Below are 27,816 nucleotides of genomic sequence, written 5' to 3'. Positions count from 1 at the left end.
AAGTCTCACTCCCCTTAACTCACTAAGATTCTCATTTGGATCATTACTTCAGGCTTGTTCCTTCACAGGAAGGTATGGGAAGCCACATTTTATGCAACTGTCATTGCCATCAGGGCAACTGTTTAGGCTGTCCAATCATTCATTCATTAACAGGGTGGTTCCCTTTATAACTTAAGATTTACAAATTCTCTTGGAGCCAAGTGAACTAATTTAAACTGTTTAATCGTTCAAATTGCTCATTGTTTCTTTTTTTGGGTTATGTATTCTGGTAACGGTTGGTATAGGACAATAAATAAAGGTTAACTAAATTTTTCTTCACAGGTATTTATACAATTAAAAACAAGAGAATTTCCATGGGTAATGCCTGGAAAGCTCTATTATAAACAGGTGCACATTTAATAAGTAAATTTACTTTGTGAGACAGGAATATAATGAAAAGAAAATGAGAACTCTCGATACTCTTTTTACAGCAGGATAGAATACTAGAACATCTTCTGGCATTTTAAATCTGCAAAGTAAATTTGAATGATACAGAGTCCAGTCTGCCAAGTATTGCCAGTAAAAGCTTCAGCACAGTAATTTCACCTTAAATGTGCCACATGATTTTTTTTTTTGCTCTTCATAAACAGCCCTCTCATAGGAAATGAAGGAAATTCCCCAAGGTCTTCCTTTCCTGATCAATAGAGCCTCAGGCGCCTCCAGAACATCACTCAACACAAGGCTCTAAGAGGCCTTGATATATCAAGAGACCTTACGCATGTGGAGGAGGAAGACATATGAAAGATTTAACTCTACTGGGAGACTATTTTTGAACAATAATATAACTGTAAACATTATATTCCGTTTGCTGTTCTTGGACATTCAACAATCCAAATGTCAGAATAGCTCTGAAACCCATTGACAAGTGAAAAATAAAAAACCACACACACAGTTCTGTTTGGGACAACATAATGCCATCCTCAAATGTCAAGAGTCACAAGCTAGCAGAACATGGAAAGAGGAAGCTTGCGGCAACACTAGCACGTTGTGTACGTTGTATTGCCTGTTTTTACAAACACTGTGTAAAGCAGGCTGACGTTATGGTTGGAACGAAGGACAGCAAGATGAAGTCAAGAGTGGGCTGCCTCACTCGCCAGTTAATTTATTGCTAGAGAGATCAGAAAGTTTCTCCCAGAATTACAGCACACAGTCAAAGCTCTCTCACTCAATCCCTTACCAAAAGCAGCTGCCATGGTCTGATCAAGGGAGGGCTGGTTGTCTCCAGAAGGCAGGTCTGGCCGGGTATAGTCTCTGCTTTTATCATTGTTGTATTTTACATTGAGGCTCGTGAGCTTGGAAAAGTCAATGCGGAGGGTGCAGCAAGCGTTGTAGATGTTCTGCCCATCAAGAGACTATAGGAAACCAAAGCAGGGGGCATCAGGAAAAACAAATTCTACGCACGCCACAACTATCCAATGCATAAAACTGAGAAAACGGTCTTAAGAGAGCATCCATGCAATAGTTTGCAAAGACTTGAGGATTACATTCAGATGGATGTGAAGTTAAGCTTTTAAAGCTGAGTAATGTGCTAATATACATTATATTGTAATATGATGCAGGACCTAAAAACTAATCTAGTGCAACCCTGTGTTCCTCAGGAAGAGTGCACAGGAGCAGACAGTGTCTGAGAGGATGGAAAGCAGCAGAACTCCATGTTCTCCTTCTCCAGCAATGCCTTTCCCTGCTATGCTATGTGGTGTTAGCGAGATTTCCTTTTTCCTAAAGGTACTTGTACAGCAAAAGGGAGTAAGTTTAATGTCAAGGTATAGATATACTATCCCTTCCGTGGTCAAGGTGATTATATTCTTGAGATTTATGTAGTTCTTTCCCCGTTCCTATTCCAATTAACTACTTAAAAACTCTATGCCTCAAATATAAACCTAAGTCATAAAACTTGCACAATCTTTGATTTTCTGAAGTTCACAACGTTCCTCTGAGCCATCCAAAATATCCCAGGTAGTACCTGCTAATCATCTATTCACACTGGTTTCATTTTGGTTCTGCTGCATAGGCTTGCTTCTTCTAAAATATTTCTATTATATTTTGAAGATTACAGACTGGAAACAGTAACACAAAGAGAACTCACCAATTTGGCATGCTGGGCACTCATAGGATCTGCATATTGCAAGAGTGCCTGAAACTGGTTGTTCTTGGTAAATGTGATTATTTTCAGCACTGTCCCAAATTTGGAGAAAATCTGTGCTCGCACAAAACACAATGAAGAAGTCATAAGCAATAGCTTCTAAGCCTTTTCTGCAAGTATAATTAGGTTGGGGACTAACACCAACTCTACACAACAGGATTGCACCACGAAGTTCCACTTCCAGAGGAGAAAGCCAGAAGACCCAAACATATAAAGGAGCTACTGACAAATTCTTTGTAAGGAAGAATTTACATTATATAAGACATCTTTGCCCAGTCTTAATGGGCAGATCACATTCCCTGCAATTCCACCAGCCTACTCTACCTTGAATGTAGCAACTCTAGATGGCACCAGAGGTACAGTAAAAAAAACAAAACCTTGCAGATATTCTCCTTTCCAACATTTCCTTCATCTTGCTTGCAGTGAACCAATCATTTCTCCCAGTTTTCCCAGAGCAATGCCTGCTTGTAAACAGCTACAGAAAGAAACATGAACATCCCCCTGCCCCGGTGCTTTGCCTTCTGCTAGTATTTCAGAAGGGCTGGAGAAGTTTTTAAGATGTAGGCAATATGGCCATGCAGTGCTTTGGATTCAATCTACAAAAGGTACATCAATACTTCAGACGATTGTTTTCTATGTGATCCACACAAAAAAACACAGCTGCTTCAAGGTACTGCAGACAGGTGCTATGTTTGAGCGCATTTATGTTCAAAAACATGTTTCAGAGATCAAATCCAAAGTGTTCCACAGCCCTAGCGAAACAATGTCTAACGTACATAGCAAGCATGTACCATATTTATTGATGAGGACATAGGTTCTGTTCTTTATATGGACACATGCCAAAGAATACTGTCAAAAGAGCATATCAGAAGAGATGTTTTCTCGTATTTTCCCTAAGACACACATAGTGAATAAAAGCAAATTAAATATGGTGACTAGAACATGTTCCACAAATTGAAGGTGTCTGCAATGCAATTCCCATTAGCCCTCGTAAAGCATGGCAAAAGGTAAAAATAATAGAAGCAGCAGTCCAAATAATTTGGTTGAGAAGGCAAGGTTAGAGCAGTCCAGATCTAAAACAAAAGCTCAGCTTTCGGACCCCCAAGAATCCAAGCTATTCCATTAGGTCGTAATAAGGATAAAAATAATGCTGTATAAGAAGCAAGACTGTTAAGTGCTCCTAATCTAAGCAAATGTCAGGGAGAAAACATTGTGAGGATTAATGAAAGAGAATACCATAGAGACATGCATGTCACTTGTTGCACAAGTTATCACAGCTAGTTTTCTACCACATGCTGGCCACTAAAAGCTGGAAGTCACGTCTCACCTGATGTAGGACATCTAGAGTAACAGGATAGAAGAGGTTTTCCACAATGATCCTTAGGACTGGACTCTGACCAGCCATGGCCATGCCAGCATCCACAGCTGCAGCAGAAGCAGACAGTGCCAGATTCCCAGATTGGACAGAATTTACTGCTTGCAAGGCTGCTTGAGCACGCTATGAAATCAAAAGTTTTAATGCATCAATAAATCAGGATACAGAAAAAGGCACATACCCACAATCCTATTAACAGCAAGATTTTTTTTCTTTCAAGCTCTCTCAAATAAAACATTAAGCTGCAACTTTAGGAATAAAAAATCTGGAGGCATGACATCTTGAGATTCTGCCCTCTGTTAAAGGATGATGCGTGATAAATTATTAATAAGAAGCTGAACTATCTGCTCTACGTATAAGATAAAGGGTTTCTCAATGAGTGCAGATATGCAAAATATAGAAGAAACTGGAAGACAGCTACAGACAGTCCTCACTTAACAATGTTAATTCAGAATCAATGGGGAAGCTGCCAGGAAGTTGTAAGCAAGGTCAAGTAACAATGTGATGGGCCACAAATTATACTGTACAATAAAATTTACTGGTATTAGATGTAGAATTATGATGACATACATGAAGTACAATAGTAGCAATAAAAAAAAAGGCCCCAGTCAATATATATAAATAAATACAAAGACAAGGATAATCAAGCAACCCTACTAGCTAACAGGATGTCAGCTAGTAGGGTTGCTTGATTACCCTTGTCTTTGTATTTATATATATTGACTGTTTGGGGCCTTTTTCATTTTTTTTTATTGCTACTATTGTACTTCATGTATGTCTTTAAAATTCTACATCTAATACCATTAACTTTATTGTATAGTATAATTTGTGGCCCATCACATTGTTACTTGAGCTTGATGCTACCTTTTTTTCAGGTTGTGTTCCCTTCTTTTTTGTGTCTGAAGAAGTTGTAAGCCCCAGTCACAACAAGCCTTTCCATAGGTGGCTCGCAAGCAGGCCAGTGGGCGAGTGCTATGGAGGGCATCTGGGCGGGGTGCGTGCGTGCGCTGCAGCACGAGTGCAGGGGGTGGATGCTGCAGTGCAGCACAAACATGGCCAGGCAGGTGTGTGTGCAGACGGAGGGGTGATGCGGGCCCCAGGAACTCACACTCTGTAGCAGGGCTGTTTGGGAGAAAAAGTAATGGGAGCAGGAGTGACATGCAACCTTATCTTCCTTTGCCATTGACTGTGCTTGACTTTGTCCCGTGACTGCATGACGCTGCAACCGTTGTTAAGGGCAAGCTAGTTGCCAAGAACCCAAATCTTGATGTGACCATGGGGGTGCTGTGACAGCCGCAACTTTGAAGACCAGTTGTAAGTACCGCTTGTTCAGTGCCATTGAAACTCTGAACAGTCGCTGAACTAGTGGTCGTTAACAGAGGACTACCTGTACCTTACCTTATACAAGAACTACCAGATTAACTGCAATACAATGTTTCCAAGGTTAATAAATAGATGAGCAGCATAAGTCTATCCCATTAATCCCATGAAACCTAGGAACACCTGCAGTCATATAAATGCTTATTTAACACAGTAGCTATAAACATGAAGACTCCAATCCAAATTGCCTCCAGCAAGAATTATCTTATTAGATAGTCCTATACAAGGGACGCGGTGGCGCTGCGGGTTAAACCGCTGAGCTGTCGATCGGAAGGTTGGCGGTTCGAAACTGCGCGGCGGGGTGAGCTCCCGTTGCTCGTCCCAGCTTCTGCACACCAAGCAGTTCGAAAACATGCAAATGTGAGTAGATTAATTGGTACCGCTTTGGCGGGAAGGTAACGGCGTTCCGTGAGTCATGCTGGCCACATGACCCGGAAGTGTCCTATGGACAACGCCGGCTCCAAGGCTTTGAAACGGAGATGAGCACCGCCCCCTAGAGTCGGACACGACTGGACTTTACGTCAAGGGAAACCTTTACCTTTACCTTATACAAGCTACCCCCAGTCTGTCACTTTTGTATTTGCAACATAAGAGTAATATTGACCGTAACTTCCTGGTTTCAGGAAAATACTATGCAAGTTGTTTTGCAAGCCTCTTTCATCACATGGTTGTTGAAGTAACATCCTGACAGTGGGTTAAGGACATACATTGTCCTATCTTGGAGCGAAGAACCACGCTGAGACGATTAGCTGAGTCTCTAGTGTTTATTGTTCTGTTCTGCTCTACTAGACAGAAAATCCCGCTAAACTGAAAGGCAGAAATTCCCAGAAATCTAAGGCAGGTCTGCTCTGCGTTTCTTTGATGGGAGATTCAAAACTTCTAAACTATGCATGTGTTTCTCCCCCTGGAGAGGGCCCCACCCCTACTCATCAGCAGTATTCATGACATACATGCTGATTTTACGTGGTCTGGGTCTGAACTGAAACATGCAGGTTTTCTGATGTTTTCATCCAGGCACAGATCAAAATGTTGTTCTGGGCAGAAGGGGTGGAGGGAGTCCAAGGACATTAGCAACAGTAGTTGAGAGGAGATGAGGAGGAAGGTGCTGAGAACATGAGGGCAGCCAAGCTGGTGAGACACACTGTCTGGGGAGAGCGACACCCGAGGAGAGGGAAGGAAGGTGCTGGAGGGGCAGATAGGCTGGTGTGATATGCTGTAGTGGGACATCTATGACAGAATCAGTTGCGAGTGGCAGGGGAGACAGGCTAACAGGGATAAGAGATTGGCAGCTATACAGAATGAATGAATGGATAAATGTTGAGAGGAGAACAAGAGAGACAGAGAAAACAATGGGCAACAGCCTTATCTTATTTAACCCAATTTTTATTTATATATAAATATAAATTATATATAAATATAAATTGAGAGCCAGTTTGGTGTAGTGGTTAAGGTGCTGAGCTAGAAACCAGGAGTCTGTGAATTCTAGTCTGCCTTAGGCATGACAGCCAGCTGGGTGACCTTGGGCCAGTCCCTCTCTCTCAGCCCAACCCACCTCACAGGGTTGTTGTGGGGAAAATAGGAGGAGGAGGGAGTTAGTTATAAAAAAAATAATAAAGGCGGGATTAAAATTAAATATCTTTATATATAATTTTATTTAAAAAATTAAGAAAAGATAAATAGAAACTAATATAGAGTAAAAAAAAGAATAAAAAAGCTGAAAGTGCAAAAGCAAAGAAGGAAGATACAAAGTAGTAGCTTCCAATCTTCTTTACAGCAGTTATATGTACAATTATAAATTTACCTCTTGCTCTATGGTTACAATGTAACTTTTTTCTATAATCTATTTTTTTCTAATTATCAAAACCACAAATCAGAAGTTCATTTTTTTTCTGTTTCATGCAAAAAGCCTCTAAGGGGTTACCACTCAGCAATAAACATAGATATTGTCTTTTCTCTGATCAAAGAAGTTAATTTGGCCATCTCAGCAAGTTCCATCATCTTCATCAACCATTCCCCCATTGTGGGTAGCACTGAATCTTTCCATCTTTGTTCATATAATATTCTCACTGCAGTTACCGTGTACAAAAACGAAGTTCCATTACTTGTTTCCAACTGTTCCAGTTTGTCCCATTGAAATAGGATCCATTTCTGCTTTAATCTTTCAGGAAAAAAAGCCTCTTTTTCTCTTATGTAAAATTCTGATAGGAATTTCTTTAAGGATAATTATATCCATATTATCAATCTTCAGTCTTGTATTGAAATTCTGCTGCAAAACTTGATTCCTTATCTTCTTCCTGACAAAATATACCAAAACATCCCTTGGAACATTCCTTGTTTTCACAAATCTTGATTCTGTAAACTTCATCAATTTCTGTCTCTGTGTCCTCCTCTTCCCAATCCAAAAAAATTGCAAAGACTTTAATAATCTTTTTTCTTTTCACCAGAAACCTCTGGGGTAGCTCTAAGTCTCAAACAAAACTTCTTCTCTCTCAATTCCAATGGAGCCGGATTACCTAGTTCTCTTTCCAACTCTGTGTCTACAATTTCTCTTGCTCTCCAAAATGTCCACCTTGTCACTAGTTTGTTTTACATCTCCAGACACTTATTTTACAGTTTTCCACCTTCTTAACTTCGTCTTTCATCTCCTCTTTCGTCTTTACAAGTCTTTCATCCATTATTTTTCAAAAGCTGTCAATTTAGTATCAAGTGATTTATGAGTTGTTGTCATCACGATACAATCCAAAAATAAAAGTGTCTCAAACAAGGGAAAAAGAAAAGGCAAGCTCCCCCCCACTTTTTTCCTTTTATCTTCCTGTGCCTTTAATACTTCCATCTCTAATGGCACATCGCAATCCACATCTTCATAGTTACGGTCAACATCAGTCTAGCTCATATTACGCTTATCTTTTGTTTTGTAAAATCCACCAATTGTCTGCACTCTAATACTAAACAAAAAACATTCCCACGAAGGTCCAGTTCGTTTGTCTAATTTAATTCCAATTTATTCAAAAGCACTTTCACTAAAAAATCTTTCAAAATAACTGTCCCCTTTATCCATTTTAAACTTTCTTACATCAACTCCTTGTTAAGCTTTTTGCCAGAAGTTCTTAAGTCTTTAAAAACTTTTTTTTTTGCTTTGTAATCCAGAAAAAATGATAACTCACCAAGTGGAATCTTATCTTGCCGCTCAGAAAATCTCTGTTTAGCTGTAAATTAATTAAATCCAAAAGTGATTAAGAAATGAGATTTGGCTGAACTTTATGTCCATATAAGCTACTTTACAGCTGTGAGCTTAGATGGAATCCCTTGACTCCCAGCCACTCAACTCACAAGCTGACTGCAAAAACTTCCGCTCCTGCAGTTTACTCACAAGGAGCAGCTGTCCAGAGTACAAGTGGGTGACCTCACGATCCCTCCTTTGTCCGGATAAATTTCGCTGGCCAGCATTCACCCTCTGGCTGCCATTCTCCACTGCAATGTCGTCCCCGCTCCTTTGGAGACGTATAGTTCACCATGATCCTCACCGGAAGCCTTATTCACCTCAATTCTTATTTTGTTTTGCCCAAAATCCAGAATAAAAGCACTCTAATGCCAAACTATGGCTGACCTGAAACAATTCAGCAGAACTGCTGAAGCATGGCTTGTTTTCAGCTCAAAAGAAAACATTTTTTTCCATTTCATGCACAAACCCATTAAAGATTCTGACCTGATCCAATGCAGCAATTAAGTACATTCACCAGTGAACCATTCTTCTTGACTATTATTTTACTAATTTATTCCTTCATTCAAATGCGTTATAGCTGCCCAATTCCAATGGCCTCTGCCACATGTCCTATTTGACTATTACTTGTTTCCCTCTCCCAACAAGTCCAAATTGTGGTAATGTGTTTGAAAGAATAGAATCTGTAATATTCTGAATTTTGACTCACTGCCTGGTTTGGAGAATTATCTGTCTTCAACTCTTTGTGATTAGAAAATTGAATGTAGATCTGCTGACTCCGGAGGACAGGAGCGATTGTGGTATAGTAGCTCACCATAGTGTTAGCTGCTTCTTCTGTGTTCATTTCTATAAAAGCCTGGTAAAGGATTATAAGGAACAAAAAAATGTATATTGCATTTGCACAAATATTCCTAACAATGCTGCAGATCAATTTACAAAAAAGCTGTTTCTCTAATCACATAGGCAAACAAAGCCTTTAAATAAAAGATAATCAGAACCAAAGTTTTGGCATATCTAAACTAATTTTTTTTGAAAAAAATCACACATCTGAAAACTGCTTACCTGATTTTTTCCTTTTAACATTAATAGGTTTGTGACCTTTCCAAAAGGCAACCCCAAGGAAATAACTTCAGCTTCTGTAACGTCACTAGGTAGTTTACGGATGTGGATTACTCGTGATGGAACTCCTGCACTTCTGCTGTCACCTTTGAATTTTTTGCTGTCGTTTCCATTGGCTAGAAAAAAAGATTACACAGAGAAAGGTAGTTTCTGATGTTGTCAAGCCAGATAGCGCACTTATCCCAGACCAGTTTGAACACAACATGAGAAAAAGTTGCATAGTTACTTCACTACTTCTACTCAAAAGCCTACTATATAGCAACTTTCCTTCATGAAGATCTAGCATGCCTGGCCATATTACAAATTAACCAACTCTAATTACTTTGCAGTTTATTAGCTTATAGCATAAACAAGCAATCTGATGCCCACCGGTGTATCTGCATACATCTCCGATCAAGCCTTATTTTTAAAAAGCCTATATTTACATTTAAAAAACTGGTATGAAACATCAAATCAACCAATAAACACATCTCTCCAAAACCACTGCTATTTCTAAAAGTTCCTCTGGGTTTCATTATGTCATGGGGTTTACAGGTGTCTTTTCAGAAAATAAAATGACAGGTAGTTTTGTTTTACTTTGCCATAAAAAGACAAAATTAGGGTGGTACAGGTTATTGTGCGGTTAGATGGAGTCATGGACCTTAACCTAAGACATCACTGAGGTTATGCTCTCCGGCAGCCATTTTGTAAATGTGTATACATCTTCAACTCATCAGAGCTATTTTGTAAAAATTTCTATGACATGCTCTTAAGTTTCCAAATGTGCACATCAGCAAAACTGTTACTTATGGGACAGACTAATTTATTCTAATAAGACTGCTTAATATAGTAGTATTCAGTAGTTAGCAGTTGCAGCAGTAGCTTGTACACTATAGTAACTTATACAGAGATATCTAGTATCATAAAATTACTTTACCAACTCATAATTTCACCTCCTACATAGGTTTATGTCTGCTTGCTGTAGTGCACCTTGCAACTGACGGTAGCAATTTAAAAAGACTGGCAATCAGTGGTGCTTTAAGATTGTTACACACAGCTTAAGAACACATTCACTAGGTAGTCATATAGCCCTACTAACAGCAATTTTTGTCCTCTAAACAGAGTTGGAGATAAAGCATTTAAATATACATGTTTCAATCCAAAGATATCATGATCTAGAGGGTAAGGGCAACTTAACACAAACAATTTCACTTTACTTTTAATTCACAAGTCATCCTGTTCTGAAAACTAATACCAGCAATAGAAAATACAAGACAATACATGCAAACAAGGAAAAATAAGCTATTAACTTAATAAGTTAATTAGCTGATCCAGAATGCAATGATGCTAGCAGTGATGGGATGCCCCAGTGTGCTCATATGACACCACTGCTTCACAAGCTGCACTGGTTACCAGTGGGCTTCCAGGTGTAATTCAAGGTGCCGGTTATCACCTATAAAGCCCTCCGTGACACTGCACCAGAATATTTGAGAGACTGCCTACTTCCATGGTTTCTGCCTATCTGGCAAGATCAGACAGAACTGGTGCACCTCGGGTCCCTTCGTTCAAACAATGCCATCCATCAGGATCCAGAAAATGTGTCTTCTCTCATGAAACCTGCCTTCTGGAAGAATATTCCACTCCCTCCCAAAATCTGTGTAGCTCTCACCCTGATGTTCCAAATGTCTTTCAAAATATGGCCTTGGGATAGGGAGGTTGTAGAGCCCCTATTGGTTGTGTTTTGTAATATTTGGGGTGTGCTGTGTCCAAACATACAGGTAGTCCTCGCTTAATGACCACAATTGGGACCAAAATTTAGGTCACTAAGTGATGCAGTCGTTAAGCGATTCCAGATGGGATTTTACGACCATTTTTGTGGCATCATTAAGCGAATCATGCGGTTCCCTACTGATCCCTCTTACTGGAAGCTGGCTGGGAACATCAAAAATGGTGATCATGTGACCTTGGGACGCTGCAACCGTCATAAATGCGCGATGGTTGCCAAGTGCCCTAATCGTGATCACGTGACCACGGGGATGCCACAACATCCATGTTGGTTTTTTTCAGCGCTGTTGTAACTGGTCGCTAAACGAAGGGTCATTAAGTGAGGACTGCCTGCACATTTTTGTTTGTTTTCTATCTTTTAAAATGTAAGCCACCCAGAATGAGGCAATCTCTACGTCCAATAAATAAGAAAAAGTGCTAGACCAGTAAATACTGGTTTTGCAAAATACTAGGTCACATATTCAGAAGAAAATCATTGTGTAGCAGCAGATTTGCTGCAGAATGCACAAAAGTTAGCCTTAAGAGGGAACCCTGATGAATCAGACTGTAGGCACAAAAGTGAGTGTCAGGAGAACAAAGCCAAGATGAAAAACCAGCACACTCCAACAAATGCTATTCAGTTGCAGACATCAGAAAATAGCCTATCTACAGTGATCTTACTAGTGTGTCATGTATTCAGAAAACAACCCTTACACTAAGACAAATCCATTTTACCTGCAATAAATTCTTTTTTTTCTGCAAATGGCCCTTACCTGCTTTTCTAAGCTATGCAAAATATTTCATCAGCATTAATCACCTACATAAAGTTTGCGACAGAATTTCAGGTATCAGCACTAGCGGACTTAGTCTGCTGAAACCCGTCAATAAATGACAGCAAAAGCTCCTTAGGAGCCAGCTGCTACTTAACTTTGCAAAACTGATTGGAATAAGTGTTCAAAGGTGCCTTGGAGGCCAATCTCCCCTGGCAAGTAAATGCTAAAGAAATGCTAAATTCTTGGGGCTAACAGTGTTACCTGCAGAAGCAGAGTTGCTGCTCATGATAAAGGGTCCGTTAGTGACACAAGTAGAGAAAAGTTCGTCAGATCCCCGCTGGAAGAGAAACAGAAAGGGAAAAAAGTAAGTTGACAGCACTTCGCTAATTTCTATTCAGGTACTATGAAAACAAGAGAACAATCCAGAATTGAAGTGGTAGAGAAACTGAGATGGGTGGAGACAGTAAGGGGAAAGCTTGATTTTCCAACTCAACCATACATATAATGGAATCAGCAAAAATGACACATTAAGAACCATACAAGCAAGGAACAGAGCAACTCCAACAGTGCCCATAACCAAGAGTAAGATTTATATTCTGAAAATATAAGAAAAGAAACAATGTATTTGAATGCTTGTTTCAGTTGCAGCCTTCCTCTCTTAATGCAAGGGAAATACAGAGAACCATAGCTTGGCTTTGCAACATCAAGATAAAGTCAAGAATTGCAGTTCAATCCACTCTGAAACAATTTTGTTTTGTAAGAGTGAAATATTAGTGAAATAGTGGGATACTACTCCCACTTGAAAAGGGAAACAGATTCCTAAGTGGATAGCTGACCAATTAAGGCATGTGAAATTGATCTCTGACTCAAAATGCAGTTTTCAGAAGCAGCATCTTTTGCCCAAAGATGACAGAAAAGGGGAAAGGTAGGCATTTATGGGGCACAGTGACTTGCAAAGCAATGGCTCAAGCTGCCCTGTAAAATTAGCAAATCATACCTGCTTGCTCTATTGATATGAAGGCTGAGAAAAAATCTTGAAGTCCAAATGAGTCTGATAACATTTCTGAGCTCAAACTTATCTGAGGCAGAAAGCTTGGCATTATTCACCTTTTATTGTCAGAGAAGGAGGAACACATATCTGATTTAGCAGAATTTTGGACAAAACTGGGTATATTCAGACAGATTAGAGAGAGATCTGAATTGCAGCTCAAGCTTTAGAGGGATAAACACGGCATGTTTGCAAAAACAGTATTATTTCTCTAGGAGTTCTCCATTTGAGAAAACACTATAGTGAAAAGATAGATAAGGGAAACTAGGGAAAGTTCTTGACTAATAGCAGGGGCTTATCAGTTAATAGATGTATTGGAACTCTCCAATCATAGCATTTTTGGATGAGCATATTGAATGAATAAATGGCAGGACTCTGCCATTTTCTTTCTCAGTAATAGTGACATTTAGTGATGCCTGTATGACCAGGCTCTGTAAAACACAGGGTTTTGCTGAAAAAGTCTATGTCTACCAGTTTGCTCCACATCCATTATCTAACCCACCACTGACAGGTACCACAAATACTGTGTATCTCTAAACAAAGATTAAAACAGGATATGCTTGCTGGTACACTGGTGGCAGCTGAGGAGAGGCAGGCAAGGGAAGGTGCTGGGAAGACTGAGGGTGAGGCCGGTGGCATATACAGCACTGAAGTACTGGCTGAGAGAAGGGAGCAAAGGGGAAGTGCTAGGAGATTTGGGGGACAGGCAAGCCAGCAGGCTAAGCCGCTCAGGTGAGGAAGGGTGCAGGGCACACCAGCCTTGACTTACTCACCCTGTCTGGATTTGGTTTCACTTGAAACCCGAAAATGATCCAGGTTTCAGTTCTGCCAAGCTACAGCTGACCCCAGCAGAACTTCTGGAATGCAGTGATTTGTTCCAAGTTTGAAACAAAACAATGTTTCCATTTCATGAACACCCCTAGTTATTAGACAAAAGTGCTGGTTTACACATTTATTAAATGTTTGTTTAAAACATTTTAGGACAGCTGGACAAATAAGCTAGAAGCACCTGGCCATGCAGGTACCATTTATTTTCCTGAGATTACAAGCCCATGCTGCAGTGAAAAAGAGAAAGGGTCTTTAAAGTTTTAAAAAAACCCTAGGCTAAATTATTTCTTACATAGACAACTATGTTCGTTGCAGTCTTTTTCTTTGTTTATATTAAAGCAAAAACTAAAAATTAAAAAAATGAGGACTTTTACTATAACAGACATTATGGGATCTCAAAGCATCATTACATATCTAGAATGGCCCACCCTTCTACTCAGAGCAGCTAGGCGAGAGTACTGATGTGCACGTAACTGTAAAACTAAGAAGAGAATACTGTCTATTATTCTGGGAACTGGAAAACAAATTACTCATATTTAACAGTTGACCAAGATATCATAAACTTAGACTTCCCTGAGTTTAATTTCTGGTTTTTTCCCCCTTTTACTTACATTTCACTCCTATTATGAATTAATTTTATGCTTTTACATGACTTTCCTCTGCAAACTTCCAAACTTTAGACAGAACATAAGAAGCTTCCTTTAACTCAACTCCTGGTAACTTCATGGACACATCATGTTGTTAGCTTGGTAAAAATACAGAAGCCATTTACCACTGCCTTCCTCCCACATGCCCACCTTTCCTGTCTAGCCTGTACCTTTGCAATTTCTTGGTGGTTTCCCATTTGAGTACTAACCATGCCCAATGAAGCTTAGCTTTTTGAGATCAGCCAAGTTGGCTATGAGAAACAAGATATTTTAACTGTTTTTAAAATCAGAAAGAACCTCTTTTATTATTCAATACTATGATTTTCTTGCCTCAGATTTTCAGTGTGGGCACAAAAGGAGTCCTGGCGAGTTATACTTCTTTCAAGTATCTTTCAGCCCATTAAACATCCTATTTTCCATGCCACACAATTAACATGTGATTAACATTCTCCTGTTAACTGAAATATCTAATTTTAAGTTGTTTTAATTTAGTTGACATTTCCAATAATTATTGCCATATATTCCCACATTCCCCACACACTCAGTATTTTTGAGGCCACAAACAAGTTAGGTAGGTCAAGCAAACTTTAGGAATGTGAATCAGTAAAAATTTTGCTTTAATTCAGAGAAATGACAGGTCCCTATTTTAATTCTGAGGTATAAAGTATTTTTCTTCTTCCTATAAAAGTAGACTTATTACTACTGTTATAAATTATACTCTGAAAGAGGCAGGATAGTTATGAGTTAGATGCATCAATGGTTCTAGTATTCCTTAAGATGGTTAGAAAATTCAGCTCCAGTCGTATTAGATTCAATTATGCTCTGCACTAACTTAGAAGCCAAGTCATTTTCTGAAATTCTAATGCACAGGCTAATTATTGTTGGATCACTTTCTCCACCTTTGCTGTTCAGGTATAAAACATACACAGAAGGAAATAAACTTAGGAGCATAGCATTTATTACTTGAAAGTGAAGAAGTAGGCCAATTTTAAACACAATATAGAAAACTGGTGCCCTTCGTAATATATTAGAATTTCTGTACTCCCTTATCACTAGCCATGGTGCCTGGGAATTCTGCAAATTTTTGGGCCCTAAACTGTTAATCAATTTTTGCCTATCTTTCAAAAAGGTTTTATGATTGCTCAAAAGCACAGCTATGTTTTGCTGTAATATGCTCCTTAGCCTTGTCCAAACTTCCCCCAGCTACTATAGAGACAAGTCATAAAATAAACATCCACTCTGAATGGATCTGAAGGGTGTGGCTGCTAAACGGCTCAGAGTTCTTGAACTCAGAGTAATCAAAGTTATGCAGTCTTTCTTGTCTGATAGAGTACTCCACACCCAAGTTAACAGCTACCAGCATTTATAAGTGCATGACGCTGCATGATTCTCATTGAAACCAAGTTTTAATGCATTTATTACACTACAGTGAACACGGAACCTTCTGCCTAAGTTTGCTTACATATTCTTGCACATTTTACACAGTTTCAGGTTTATTTAGTTTGTATAAACCTGACTACAAAATAGTCAACACCAACTGTGGCAAAATAAACTGTTAGCACAATGTGAATTCATCTAGTGTCTAGGTCTCTCAGCTGAAATTTCCAGCTGTTCCACTTCACAAGTGCACCACTTGATAATGGTGGAAAACAAAGCATTGGGCTAGATGTGGGCCCAAACAGCATGCCTGTTTGATATAATATGGGATAGACAGATGTGGAGATACTCTTATCCCACTGAACCTTTGAATCAAATGACTGGCAGTTACAAATGAAACTATGAAAACTAATTGCAGCCTCAAACTAGTTTAATTATGGCAAACACCCCCACCCCCCAAAAAAACTCCCAAGGGAGCAGCAGGGCCCCAGCTTAAACACTTGGCCTGGTCTAATCGTAGAAATTCATATGAACATGTTTACAAATGTTTTATAACTTGCTTCATTTTAAAATAAACAAATTTTTCAGGAGTATCAGAACTACAGTATTTCCGTTTTTTAACACATTTGCAGCCACTTAGTTAACTAGAGCATTCCCTTACTTGATACCTAGGGGTTTATCTACCCCTAGCCAGACTTAGTAAGATTAGATTAAGAAACCTTCAGTCTCTCCTTGATGTTTGTAACTAGCCTGCTGTTCTTCTGGCTCTTAAGCAGTGTACTCAGCTACAAATACCAATTTCACCTCAATAAGCTTATCACTGACCTGGCCTTCCTGCAGTTCTTGTCATTGGCTCATCTTGGACTTAAAGGTGGGGGAATAATTTCACCTAATGGTTATTTTTAAAAGGAAAAAAAGCCATCTCTAAGGATGCATTCTATAGCAAAAAGTGTTTGACATCTTAGGTAAATTAAGACTATTTTCCCCTGATGACTACCATAATGTGATTTTTTGGCCTAGGTTAACCACAATGTGTACATTTAAACACACTGAAATTAAACTAACTTATGGCTTCATATTATATGTACAGCAGATTATTTCAGAATAGTCAACAAACAAATTGTGGCTAAATAATCTGTGTTTATGTCAATTCAGCCATAGTCTATTAGTAGAAACCAGATGAAATTGGCACCAAGATTGTCTAAATGTAATGACAGATAACTTGGTCACTTCTTTTAAAATGGCCAGAAGGTTTAATACTGCTACAAGTGTTAGTAATATGAAAAAACTCGACCATTAGACAAGTATCAATAGCCAGCAAATACAACATTTTAATCAAATCTGCAGTTGGATTACTTGTTGCAGTTCTCCACAAGAAACTAGATGCAAAAAACATGTGTGGCTTAAGAAACTGGCCTAGCTTGTATCTGCTACTAATCTTGCATTCTGCAAATGAAACTTATTTTTCTATTAGTTCCAGACTAGACCTACCTCAAGCAAAGCTCGATTCCTAGATATTAGCACTGCATGTGCATGTTTTCCTTGCAGCAATATAGCAATTTGCCATGGTTTTTGTTTTGACATCAAGTAGTAGCCTACAGTCCCGCTATCTCCTATACTGCTGCCATCTGTTAAGGCCATGTGATTCTACACTATGCCATTTCCTTGTTAATTCTCAGGGCTTTGAAGGCTAAATTATCAGAAAATTTATTTCTAGCTGTTGTATTTAAAACAAGATACAAGTAGTCCTTATTTAGGGACAACTGGGTCTGGCAACTAAGTCATTAAGTGAAGCAGTCACTAAGTGAAACCATAACTGTGCTTACGATCTTATTTCATCTTTCTTTTGCTTGACAGACCTGCAAAGGTCATAACTGTGAGGATTGGTTGCAAAGTTACTTTTTCTTCATTGCTGTAACTGCAAATGGTCACTGTCTGAAGCAATCGCAAAGCAAGGACTACCTGTTATGGATATTGTTGGCGAACGAGAGGGGGGCTCCCTCCAGGGGGAAAAATGCACAAGCAGTACTGATTCTCTTCACCTCCCTATCAAGAAATCCAGAAGAGAACTGCCTTAGCTTTCTGAGCTTTTCTGGTGGGAATTTGCTGGTACTTTCTCAGTTTAGCAGGATTCTGCACTGTAAGTAGAACAATGAACACTAGAGCTAAAGCTTCTGATCTCAGCAGGGTTCTTCGCTCTACATCCCGACACTACCTGTACCTGATTTTTTTAAAATTTACTGCTTACTTGAAAGATTCTTTTGCAGTGTGAAGCCTTATTAGCACAGCTTTCATGAAACTTTTTTCCACAGTGAGAGAGTATAAATAGGAGGGCAGGGGGAAATCAGTATTTTCCACCAGAATAGTTATCCTGTATGATATTTTCTCGAATTTAAAACACAAAATTTGTTTTAAAACCTTCTGATTTACTCTGAGACCAAAATGCTAAAATTGCTTCATAAGATTACCAGACAGAATAATAAGGTTGCACCACGTATGGCATTGCAGTAAATCAAAAAGTTAATACAACATATGCACACTGTCTAAAAACACAGTAAGATATACTATGGAAGGTGATACAACAGGAAAAAAAAACACTTCAGATTCTGGATGAGAACTATCATCTAAAGGCTCCTTAATTTGCAATACAAGAACCAGGTTCACACAACATACAGGACTAGGCTAGAATAAGGCCCAATAGTTTATGATTCAGCATGTTGTATGACTCCTGCCAACCTAGCAGTTCGAAAACATGCAGATGTGAGTAGACTACTAGGTACTGCTTCGGCAGGCAGGTAACAGCGTTCCGTTTAGGCATGCCAGCCACGTGACCATGGAAATGTCTATGGACAAACGCTGGTTCTTCAGCTTTGAAACGGAGATGAGCACTGGCCCCTAGAGTCAGACATGACTGGACTTAATGTCAAGGGAAACCTTTACCTATGTTGTATCACATGAAGCCATAATACCATAGATAGATAGATAGAGCCACCCACCTCACAAATGAAACTCTGGGTGGCTAACAAGAACTAAAACTCTCACACACACACCAGCCAACTAACACAAAGTGGCTGCCAAAAACACCATTCACCAGTTGTATTAGGTTTAAATGTTTGATTACTGTATTCACGTAAGTTTAAATTAATCATGTTTTCTTGTTGTCTTTCCCGTACCACCTCATCTCCCAATTCAGAATTAAACAACAGAAACTTTTAGCAACATTAAAGACAGCAATTTACTCCCTACAAGAATTTCCTGAATTGAAGGGTAAATTTTGCAGAAAACTCACAAATCTGCATACTCTACATGCTTTCCATATTTTCAGACTGAGAAGCATTAGTTAATATTTCTTTATGTCAACACATATGGCTCACATATGTGATAAAGCCTGTTACAGCAAGCCCACCAAGAGCCAGCCTGTAACAGCCCTTGAACTGAAGATGCACAGAGGGCTGGAATTTCTTCACTGACATTCTTGGCTTGTGGCCTGAAGCCATAATCGCCGTTTCCATGGCAAACATCCTGGTCTCCCTACAAAAGCAGGTCTATCTAGCCTGGTGGAGTGAACTGCTCTCTAACAAGGTCAAAGCAGAGTATAATGAAGCACATTACAGAGCCTGCACTACTTCTGTAGTAATATGCAGATATCCCAGTCTGTTTATGTGATGAGGGAGTTAGGTATCAATTTCATGCCAAGCCAGTGAATTATACTTTCCACAGTTAAAGTTTGCATGAGGTATAGCTTTATAATAATATACTTTATTGAAGTATTGAGAATCCAAGGTATTTATTTTATTTTATTTCTTGGAGTATCGATACTGTAGCAACAACAGCACTTGAGAAATACTTCTAATTCTTTAGTAAAACAAGTGTTTTAAAAGCTAAAAATAGCTTTCTCAGATGCAAAAAACTGAGGCATCTCAAATATTTTAAGTATTTCAGACTTCAGCTCCAAGCAGCCCTCAACATTAGTGTACCTAGTTTCCAAAATCAAGAGTTTTTTCTACACAACTCAGATTTTAATCACATCACCCTTCCTGCTCACCTATGCAAATACAATTTTGGTAAACTTTAACTGACTGGAAATCTTGCTGACTAGAATAGGATTCACATTTTAAGGAAATCTATCATAGATAGCAATACATTAAGACGACTACTATGTCTCCAAGTAAGAGAGTGGGGTGCATTCTCAGAACACCCATTCCTCATTATGTTTGCTGGTATGCGTTTACTCAACATTGTCAGTTTTTATAATAAATGGTGACAAATCTAGGACCAAAATATCCAGACTGAATAGTCATGCTTTGTTGTATTTAAAGTTGTTTGACTAGTTTTTAATTAAGAACTAGCCTTTCAACAAAGACTTCTCAAGTGCATTAAGGAAACCTGAAAGCCTCAAAAAATATTCTTTCTCACAAACAGAACTGAGTTCAACTAACACTGTTTAGACTGTCAAGTTCCAAGTTACCCTCTTTGCACAAAACTGTCAAAGAAATCTTGCTTATCACCAAATATCGCAGAAGCATTCCAGAGTTCACACAATTCTGGCATGTTCCTGTACAATCTCACCACTACTCTGCACACACTGCAAGAACCTAATACTTTCTTTTGGAGTTTTACAGTCTAAAAGACTGGATATGAGAGGGGAAATTTGTTTTTCAAAGAAGTTTGTGTGGTATTAGCAATCTTCCCAAGATGTCTCTGTGGAACCTGTTCCCCTGGAATACAGCAAAAAAAAAAAAAAAAACAAACACCAAAGCACCACACAATATCAATGTGGTAATTACTATGGAAGTCTCATCTCATTAATGAAGTCATTCAGAGACCAAAGTCATAAAGCAGCTTGATTTTGTGAGAATATAATGGCTTACAGAATATAGTTGCTGAAACAATGAGAGGTATAAAATGCCTACCTTTGTACCAACTGTTATATCTTGGACAATGCTGTAAAAAAAGAAAAAGATTACACAGTTAGCTGATTTACATACATATCAAGGACAGGTGAAATAAGCAAAATGAAGATTAAAATGTGAAATTCTTAGCAAAAAGAATGTATTTAAAATGGCGGTGGACACCAATAAGTAATCAGAAATTTAGTTCATAGGAAGATGCATCTCTCCCAGTAAGACTATTCCAAATACCACAAAAAACTGCTCTCCCTAAGAATACGACACAGCTAGACTTCAGACTTTTAAGCCAAAACATTTATCTCCACGTGCTCAAAACAAGTTAGAGGACAAGCTGAATGAAACAAATTCTATTAAGCTTGAAAAAAGGCACTCCACCCAACTCTATATAGTTCAGAGAAGTAGGCTTTTGAATATGGTAGTGCCTCCCACAGCAAATTAATTAGGTAGTACAAGGTTGACTGTTCACTGCAGACATATCTAAAACCTGACTTTCAAGACTAAATAACGAGGTTGCACCCCTTGCTTTAAATCTTACATATCAAGTATTTTTTTTAATCCCTTGATTTAATGAACTCATCAGCCCTCATCACAGAGTCTACAACTGTTTCAACAGATCCTATGCTCTCCTGGCAGCCAGGGCAGCCCTAAGGGAGCTGACACTGTCCCTGCATGCATATCCTACACACCCCTTTCCCAGCATCAGCACTGCATATAAGAATTTCTGTGAGTGATGAAGTAGTATTCACAAGGACAAAGAGATGCATGGAAAAAGAACAAAGGCTGCATAAGAGGCTTTCAATTCTTTCAAGAAATGGCATATTCTCTTACTGCTGTTTGGTTAATTGCTTTAATTAGCTTGGCTTATTACAGACATTGAACACAGAGCAATCTGTACTCCGCAATTGTTCGTTATCCCTCTACAGTAGATGTTTGACTTTCAACTCCCACAGTTCCTGCTGTTGCTCATCTTAGATGGAGATGATGAGATTGTCCAAAATACCAGGAAATGGACCAAATTGTCAGCCCAATATCCAGTGGTGCCTGGCAAATCTAGCCTTTTCATGAATCCCTTCAATAACACCACCAAAAGACAGCTGCAAGCCACTGAGTATCAGCAATGCATTTTTCTGCAGCTTTTCTTGAGAAATAAGATGTATTAAGTCACCAAAATGTTTACTGTGTGTTATCAGCTTAGAACTTAGCTTCAGAAGCTGGCTTTGGATAAGAAGTGGATGTGGCAGTGTAGTCACCATCTAGTTTATTGTGGCAGAAACTCTTTCCCATACTTCCAGAGGCAATAATATTGACTACCTGACAGGTTGGTTAAAATAAAGGGGATGCAATGTCACATACCTGGCACTGAACATACAGTGGTATATGCAATAATGACCGCGACACCAAAATGACAACTCACATGCTATGACATCATTATACAAATGCCATTATACATGATGATATCACATTGTGGGTATCATTTGCCTCCCCTGAGGTCCATGCAAACATTCTAACTTCCTGCTAATTTCTACAACTTTTTATTGTTCAAAGTCACCTTTAGACAACTTAGATACAAAGTAAAACTACTTCTCAGATATATGCTGCTCTCCACACAGTTAATAAGCTCCCACCCATTAAAGCCTGCAGGGAAAGCCTTGATTCTCATGCAAAATGTAACAGGAAGCTTTTTATTTTTCCATGTTTGCAGAAGGAAGAAATTATGCAGTTCCCATCAAGAATATCTACAATGCACTGAAAAGTGAAAATCTTTCTTGGCATAAAAAAAGGAGCATACAGCAAGAGCTACAACACACTAACCATGCTATTATAACTACATGCTAAACTTTTTTTTTAAGGAAACTAAGTGAAAACCAGCCAAACTTGATTCCAAGAATGGATAGAGAAAAAGTTATAGGGTTTTTTTTTTGTACAACTCAGTTTTGCAAATTAAGAAACAAAGTACTTGCTGGACCAACTACCTAGATATAGTTGTACCTATCATTTAGAGAGTTTTGACTTTTGTCCAGACTGCCTGGTATACTTGTCACCGAACAAAAAAAGGCCTGTTAAAAACTTGACCAGGTTCACATAGGTCTCCAAGAACAGATGTCTGATATATGGGATTGGATGGGATGCAGAGTATAGATGTCTGCAGCTACTCATGGTGACACCAACAAAGTGGAAGGCAAAGGGCTACAATTTCACATATAGAACAAATGTAATAAAATTAGTAAAATAATCAAGAAAGAGACAAAGAATGAAAGGATTCCTATTCAATGAAATAGTTTTAAAGACCTTGCTTAAAGAGATCAGCAGCAAAGAAGATCATAATTTCTAAATGCATTTTGAGTCTAGATTTTGAACTCAGTTACCAGTAAGAAGGTTCACAGTAAATAAGAGAAGCAAAGCAGGACTAGTTGCAAGAATATCAGAATAGTCTTGATGGATGAGGCCAAGGTCCATCTTAGGCCTTTTATTTTGCGGTGTAGCCAAAGAGATATTCACAATTAGGAGATTGAGACATATTCCCCTCCAGTTGATGCTTCCCTGAAATTGTATTTGGAAGTATGGTGCATCCAACAGTGAAGTAACATGGAGTATCAATACCCCTTGAACAAACCTGTTCACCAATAATTTATTCAATCCACCTTTAAACCATTCCAAGGCAATGGCCATCAGGTGATGATAATTTCCACAAAGTATACTGTTACATATTCTCTTTTGTCTGTTCTAAATCTCCTTCCAATTAGCTTTACTGTACGATCTCCTAGTATTAATTTTTGAGACAAGAAAAACCTCTACCTACTTCTGTCATATCATGCATGATTTTAAAAACCTGGATCATGTTCCTACTCAGTTGCCTTTCCTCCAACCTGCATTCAAGTATTTTTCTTTTTCTTATAGGAAACATGTTCAAACCCACTGATCATGTTAGTTGTCTTCTGTGCTTTTTCCTGTTTTTTTTTAAATGTAGTGATCAGAACTATAGAGAACTAGATTTATATAAGGACATTACAATGTTGGCGTTCTTTATCTTCAATTCCTTTGATGTTGCTAGCACAAGCCTTTTCCATAGCTGCCACAGAGTTTTATTCACTGAGCTATCTACTATAAACCCAAAGCCTTTGTTTCTTACGGACAGCTCATTATATATGTGAAGTTTTTTTTATCTCATTTTACCCATACCCTTTTATTTATCTTATTTACCCGTACCTAAATTACCTAAACTACCTCTACCATTTGGTTGACCATTCACCGAATTAAAAAAGATCTTTACAATTAAAATTGGTTTTTATCACCCTGATGGTTTAGAATCATTTGCAAATTTGGGTAATTCACCTCTTACTCCTTTATTAAAACAATTTAGGAACAAGTTCAAGAGCACCAGTCTCAACACTGACCCTTTATTTTTTTGCCCGCCACAATCAAGAGCCTCTACATCTTATTCCTTTGAGAAAACTGCCATTCCTGCTCAAAACAGGCTCTTTTATCTCATGACCACTATGTTTACTCAAGAGCCTTTGATGAAAAACTTCATCAAAGACTTTCTGAAAATGCAAGTACATAATACTGATAAGTATTGCTGACACTTTCAAATGATGGAACAAGGTTTATCTTTGTGGAATCCATGCTAATTTTCCTTCAGAAACACTTGTTCAGTATGTGTTTATTTTTCCTTTACCAACAGTTTGCTTAGAGCTAACCAGCTTATAGTTTTCCAGATGTCCCACAGGTCTCTTTTAAAATATTCTCCTAGGGAGTCAAGAATTTCACATTTGAGTTTTTTAAACATTAAGAACTATTTATTGATTCCATTTGCTTTTGGCATTCTGCAGCCATTACCTGCTTGACAGTGACTGTCTGTCTACCTGAGCTAGTCTTAATAGTACAAACTGATATGTGAACTTGCTTCCCAGCTTTTGTTCCATGGGTTTCATTTTCAAAATGAACTGTAAACTTGAGGGCAGAACTGTCTTATTATGGACATTAATTGCTCTGAGAAGCCTTTTGCCTCAAAAGAGCAGGATAAAATACTTTGAATCAAGATAGGATAGGAAATTATACCAAGGGGAGAAGGATACATACTAGGTTTCACTGATTAGAAAGTACTTGAAGCAAGACAACTGAAGGAAAGGGATCTAAGACTCAAATATAACTTGTATTTAAAAAGAAGGGTGTCATGGAATAAAAACCAATTAGGTAAAAGAACTTACTCTGAATACAGTACAGCAAATCATCAGGCATTACTTTACGACTGAAAATTCAGGATGATTAGAACGGAAGACTCATTAGACTTCCCTTTATCTCCACCCACACCATTTATCGTTTTTTGTATCTCCCTCCATAACCCTTACTCTTTAGGGGTAAATGACACAATTGGGAGATCGAAGACAATCTCCCACCACCACACGACTTTTCTTTATTCCAACTCAACCATTTTAACTCTTCTTAGACTCCTCCCGTTTTGTTATAGGGCAGTATACAAACCGCATAAAGGACTATACCCTTATTTCTCTTTAATGTACGTGTTTAAGTCTCCCCACTCCAAAATAATTTTTTTCTTTAAATCGCTGAGAAGCAAGAGTGGGGGTAGGGCGGAAGCAGAAAAGAAAGCCCCTAGGCTAGCTAATATCCGGGGGACGGAAGGTGGTGAAATATGGGCAGGGGGCGTGGCCAGAAGACGAGCACGAGGCAGCCGATCCCCGCAGGAACCACTTCGAGAGTTAATAAAAAATGGAGAAGGGAGGAAAGGGGCGAGGACACACGGGCGCGTTCATATCCGGAATGTTGAGCAAGTCACGCACTCGGGATTTGAGCAAGAGCAAAGAGGGGAGGAGACAGCAAAGCCTCGACTTTTACCCCAACCCGGCACACCCCACGAGCTTCCCACAACTAGCACATTCCTGGATGAGAGCTGGAGTCCGACGCAACAGGGGGGGCAGGTTGGGGAAAACCTGAACCATGTGCCGGAAATGGGAGGTGGAAAATGTTGTAGACAGAACTCGAGGCACAAATACTGGCAGCGGGCAGCCGGATTTAGGGCGCGCGCGCGGGTCAGCCGCGGCGGGAAGAGGCGCGCGGGAGGAGGGTTTAGAACGTCCAGGGAAGGTCGGGGGCGCGCGCGCAGCACCCGAAGGAAACAAGTGGGGGGGCCGATGGCGGCGCCGCGCAGAACTTTTAAAAAGGAGGGGAAATCCCGGGAGTGGGAAGAGGGAGCAGGGGGCTGTCGCAGGACGGGTGTGCGTATATCCCCGGTCTTCTCGATTCTGTCCCGAGAACTCGCCCAAAGTTTTCGCCACGATGATGTGAGAATGGCCTAGGTTCTGCCTCACCCGCACACCCACACCCGTGTCCCCTGGAATCCGGCGATTTCTCTCACGCCGGACGGAGAGAGGCCGCTCCCTCGCTTCAGTTATGCGACACGGCCAGGTAAGCCACGAGCCCCACCCCTCCTCGCCGTCCTGAAGTAATTTCACCTCACAAGTTACCCCCTCCCTCCGCCCGCCACGCTCTCGTTATCGCTCACCCGTCCATGGCACACGAAGGCGGCCCGAAGGGAAGCGGAGTGCAGGCGCCGGAGTAGCAGGAGCGGATCCAACGGCTACGTGTTATATAGACTCACAAAATGGCGGCGCGGAAAGGCTCCGCCCTCGACTCCTTCTCGAGGCTGAAAATTCATTGGCTATTTGGGCTGTCGCTTTGACGGGGCAGGCAACGGAACCTCGCCGTTTCGGCCCAGCGCGAGCCGACTGGGATTTCTCATTGGTGGAAGCTAAGCGACGGGGGCGAAGTTGGGCTCCGGCTCGCGGCTGGATTGTCCGCTGTGTGATTCGCGGGGCCTTATCGAGCGCAGGCAGTGAAGACGGGGAGCGGCCATCTTAAAAGAGGTGGAGGGTTTTTTTCTTTTTTCTTTTTGGTTCCCTCCGCTGCTTTGAACGCGGTCTGTCCCGGCCGCCATTGTGGCTACGGGCAAATGAATCCAAAGGGCGGCCTGCTCTCGGAACGGCCATAATTGGATGGTGGCGTCGCAAGCCAGGGATTGAAGCTTTGGCGGCTCTTTTGAAAGATGGCAGAACCATAGTCTTCCGGGAGATCCATTCAAGAACCTTAAAAAGTTGGCCGGGCAAGTTGAGGAGAACAGAAAGAGTGATTGTAGCACAGCTTTGCTAGTCTCGTTAATTGTTCTTAGAGCTCTTTTTTCTGCCTGTTCTTTGATAAGAATTTGTAGCGTATATACACTAATATTTTGTATTTGAAACCACCATGTATCCTCCCTTTACACTCTTTCTGGAGAATTCAAAGCCGTTTTGCCCAAGGGACTTACAATCTAGCTTTTTGTTTTGCTTTGTAAGACTCTTGGTGATATGTAGTCACTCTTGGTAGTTTTTTTTTAATTTATTTAATGTTATATTGATCCGAAAAAGACCCTGGACCTGCGGGAAAACGCTAGGAAGAAAAAAAAAATATTTAAGCCTCAGTGTGCCCCAAACCACAACTCCCACCATCCCTAACCAAGGCCCTTCAACAACTGTCTAGAGTTGTTTCACATGCCAGCAAGGTAATGCTCAAGATCCTGCAAGGTACACTTCAGCAATTCATGGAGCGAGAATTGCCAGATGTACAAGCTGGGTTTAGAAAAGGGAGAGGAACTAGGGACCAAATTGCCAATATCCGCTGGATAATGGAAAAAGCCAGGCAGTTTCAGAAAAACATCTATTTCTGCTTTATTGACTATTCGAAAGCCTTTGACTGTGTGGACCATAACAAATTGTGGCAAGTTCTTAGTGGTATGGGGACACCAAGTCATCTTGTCTGCCTCCTGAAGAATCTGTATAACGACCAAGTAGCAACAGTAAGAACAGACCACGGAACAATGGACTGGTTTAAGATTGGGAAAGGAGTACGGCAGGGCTGTATACTCTCACCCTACCTATTCAACTTGTACGCAGAACACATCATGCAACATGCTGGGCTTGAGGAATCCAAGGCTGGAGTTAAAATCTCTGGAAGAAACATTAACAATCTCAGATATGCAGATGATACCACTTTGATGGCTGAAAGCGAAGAGGAACTGAGGAGCCTTATGATGAAGGTGAAAGAAGAAAGTGCAAAAGCTGACTTGCAGCTAAACCTCAAAAAAACCAAGATTATGGCAACCAGCTTGATTGATAACTGGCAAATAGAGGGAGAAAATGTAGAGGCAGTGAAAGACTTTGTAT

The 27,816-nt window shown here is 39.8% G+C and overlaps 1 protein-coding gene across 2 annotated transcripts in view; it reads right to left on the bottom strand.

Moving 5' to 3' along the window:
- The window catches only part of PTBP1 (polypyrimidine tract binding protein 1), a 41,939-nt gene extending 15,697 nt beyond the window's left edge, over positions 1-26,242 (bottom strand). The window contains exons 1-8 of one of the 2 annotated variants that reach the window (XM_063290702.1): positions 26,124-26,242; positions 20,606-20,636; positions 12,054-12,129; positions 9,220-9,392; positions 8,867-9,013; positions 3,510-3,680; positions 2,126-2,236; positions 1,217-1,391 (exon numbers count right to left, since the gene is read on the bottom strand). In XM_063290702.1, coding sequence (XP_063146772.1) covers positions 1,217-1,391; positions 2,126-2,236; positions 3,510-3,680; positions 8,867-9,013; positions 9,220-9,392; positions 12,054-12,129; positions 20,606-20,636; positions 26,124-26,131 — 892 coding nt within the window. In that variant the 5' untranslated portion in view covers positions 26,132-26,242. Of the gene's footprint in view, positions 1-1,216; positions 1,392-2,125; positions 2,237-3,509; positions 3,681-8,866; positions 9,014-9,219; positions 9,393-12,053; positions 12,130-20,605; positions 20,637-26,123 lie in introns of those variants that run through there. The other variant, XM_063290703.1, reaches the window with a different exon arrangement.
- Between the last annotated feature and the right edge of the window lie 1,574 nt (positions 26,243-27,816).

Source organism: Candoia aspera, chromosome 1, assembly GCF_035149785.1.
Source record: "Candoia aspera isolate rCanAsp1 chromosome 1, rCanAsp1.hap2, whole genome shotgun sequence".
NCBI lineage: Eukaryota > Metazoa > Chordata > Lepidosauria > Squamata > Boidae > Candoia > Candoia aspera.
Note: the sequence above shows the minus strand (reverse complement) of the source record. Positions and strands in the feature narration are given on the sequence as shown.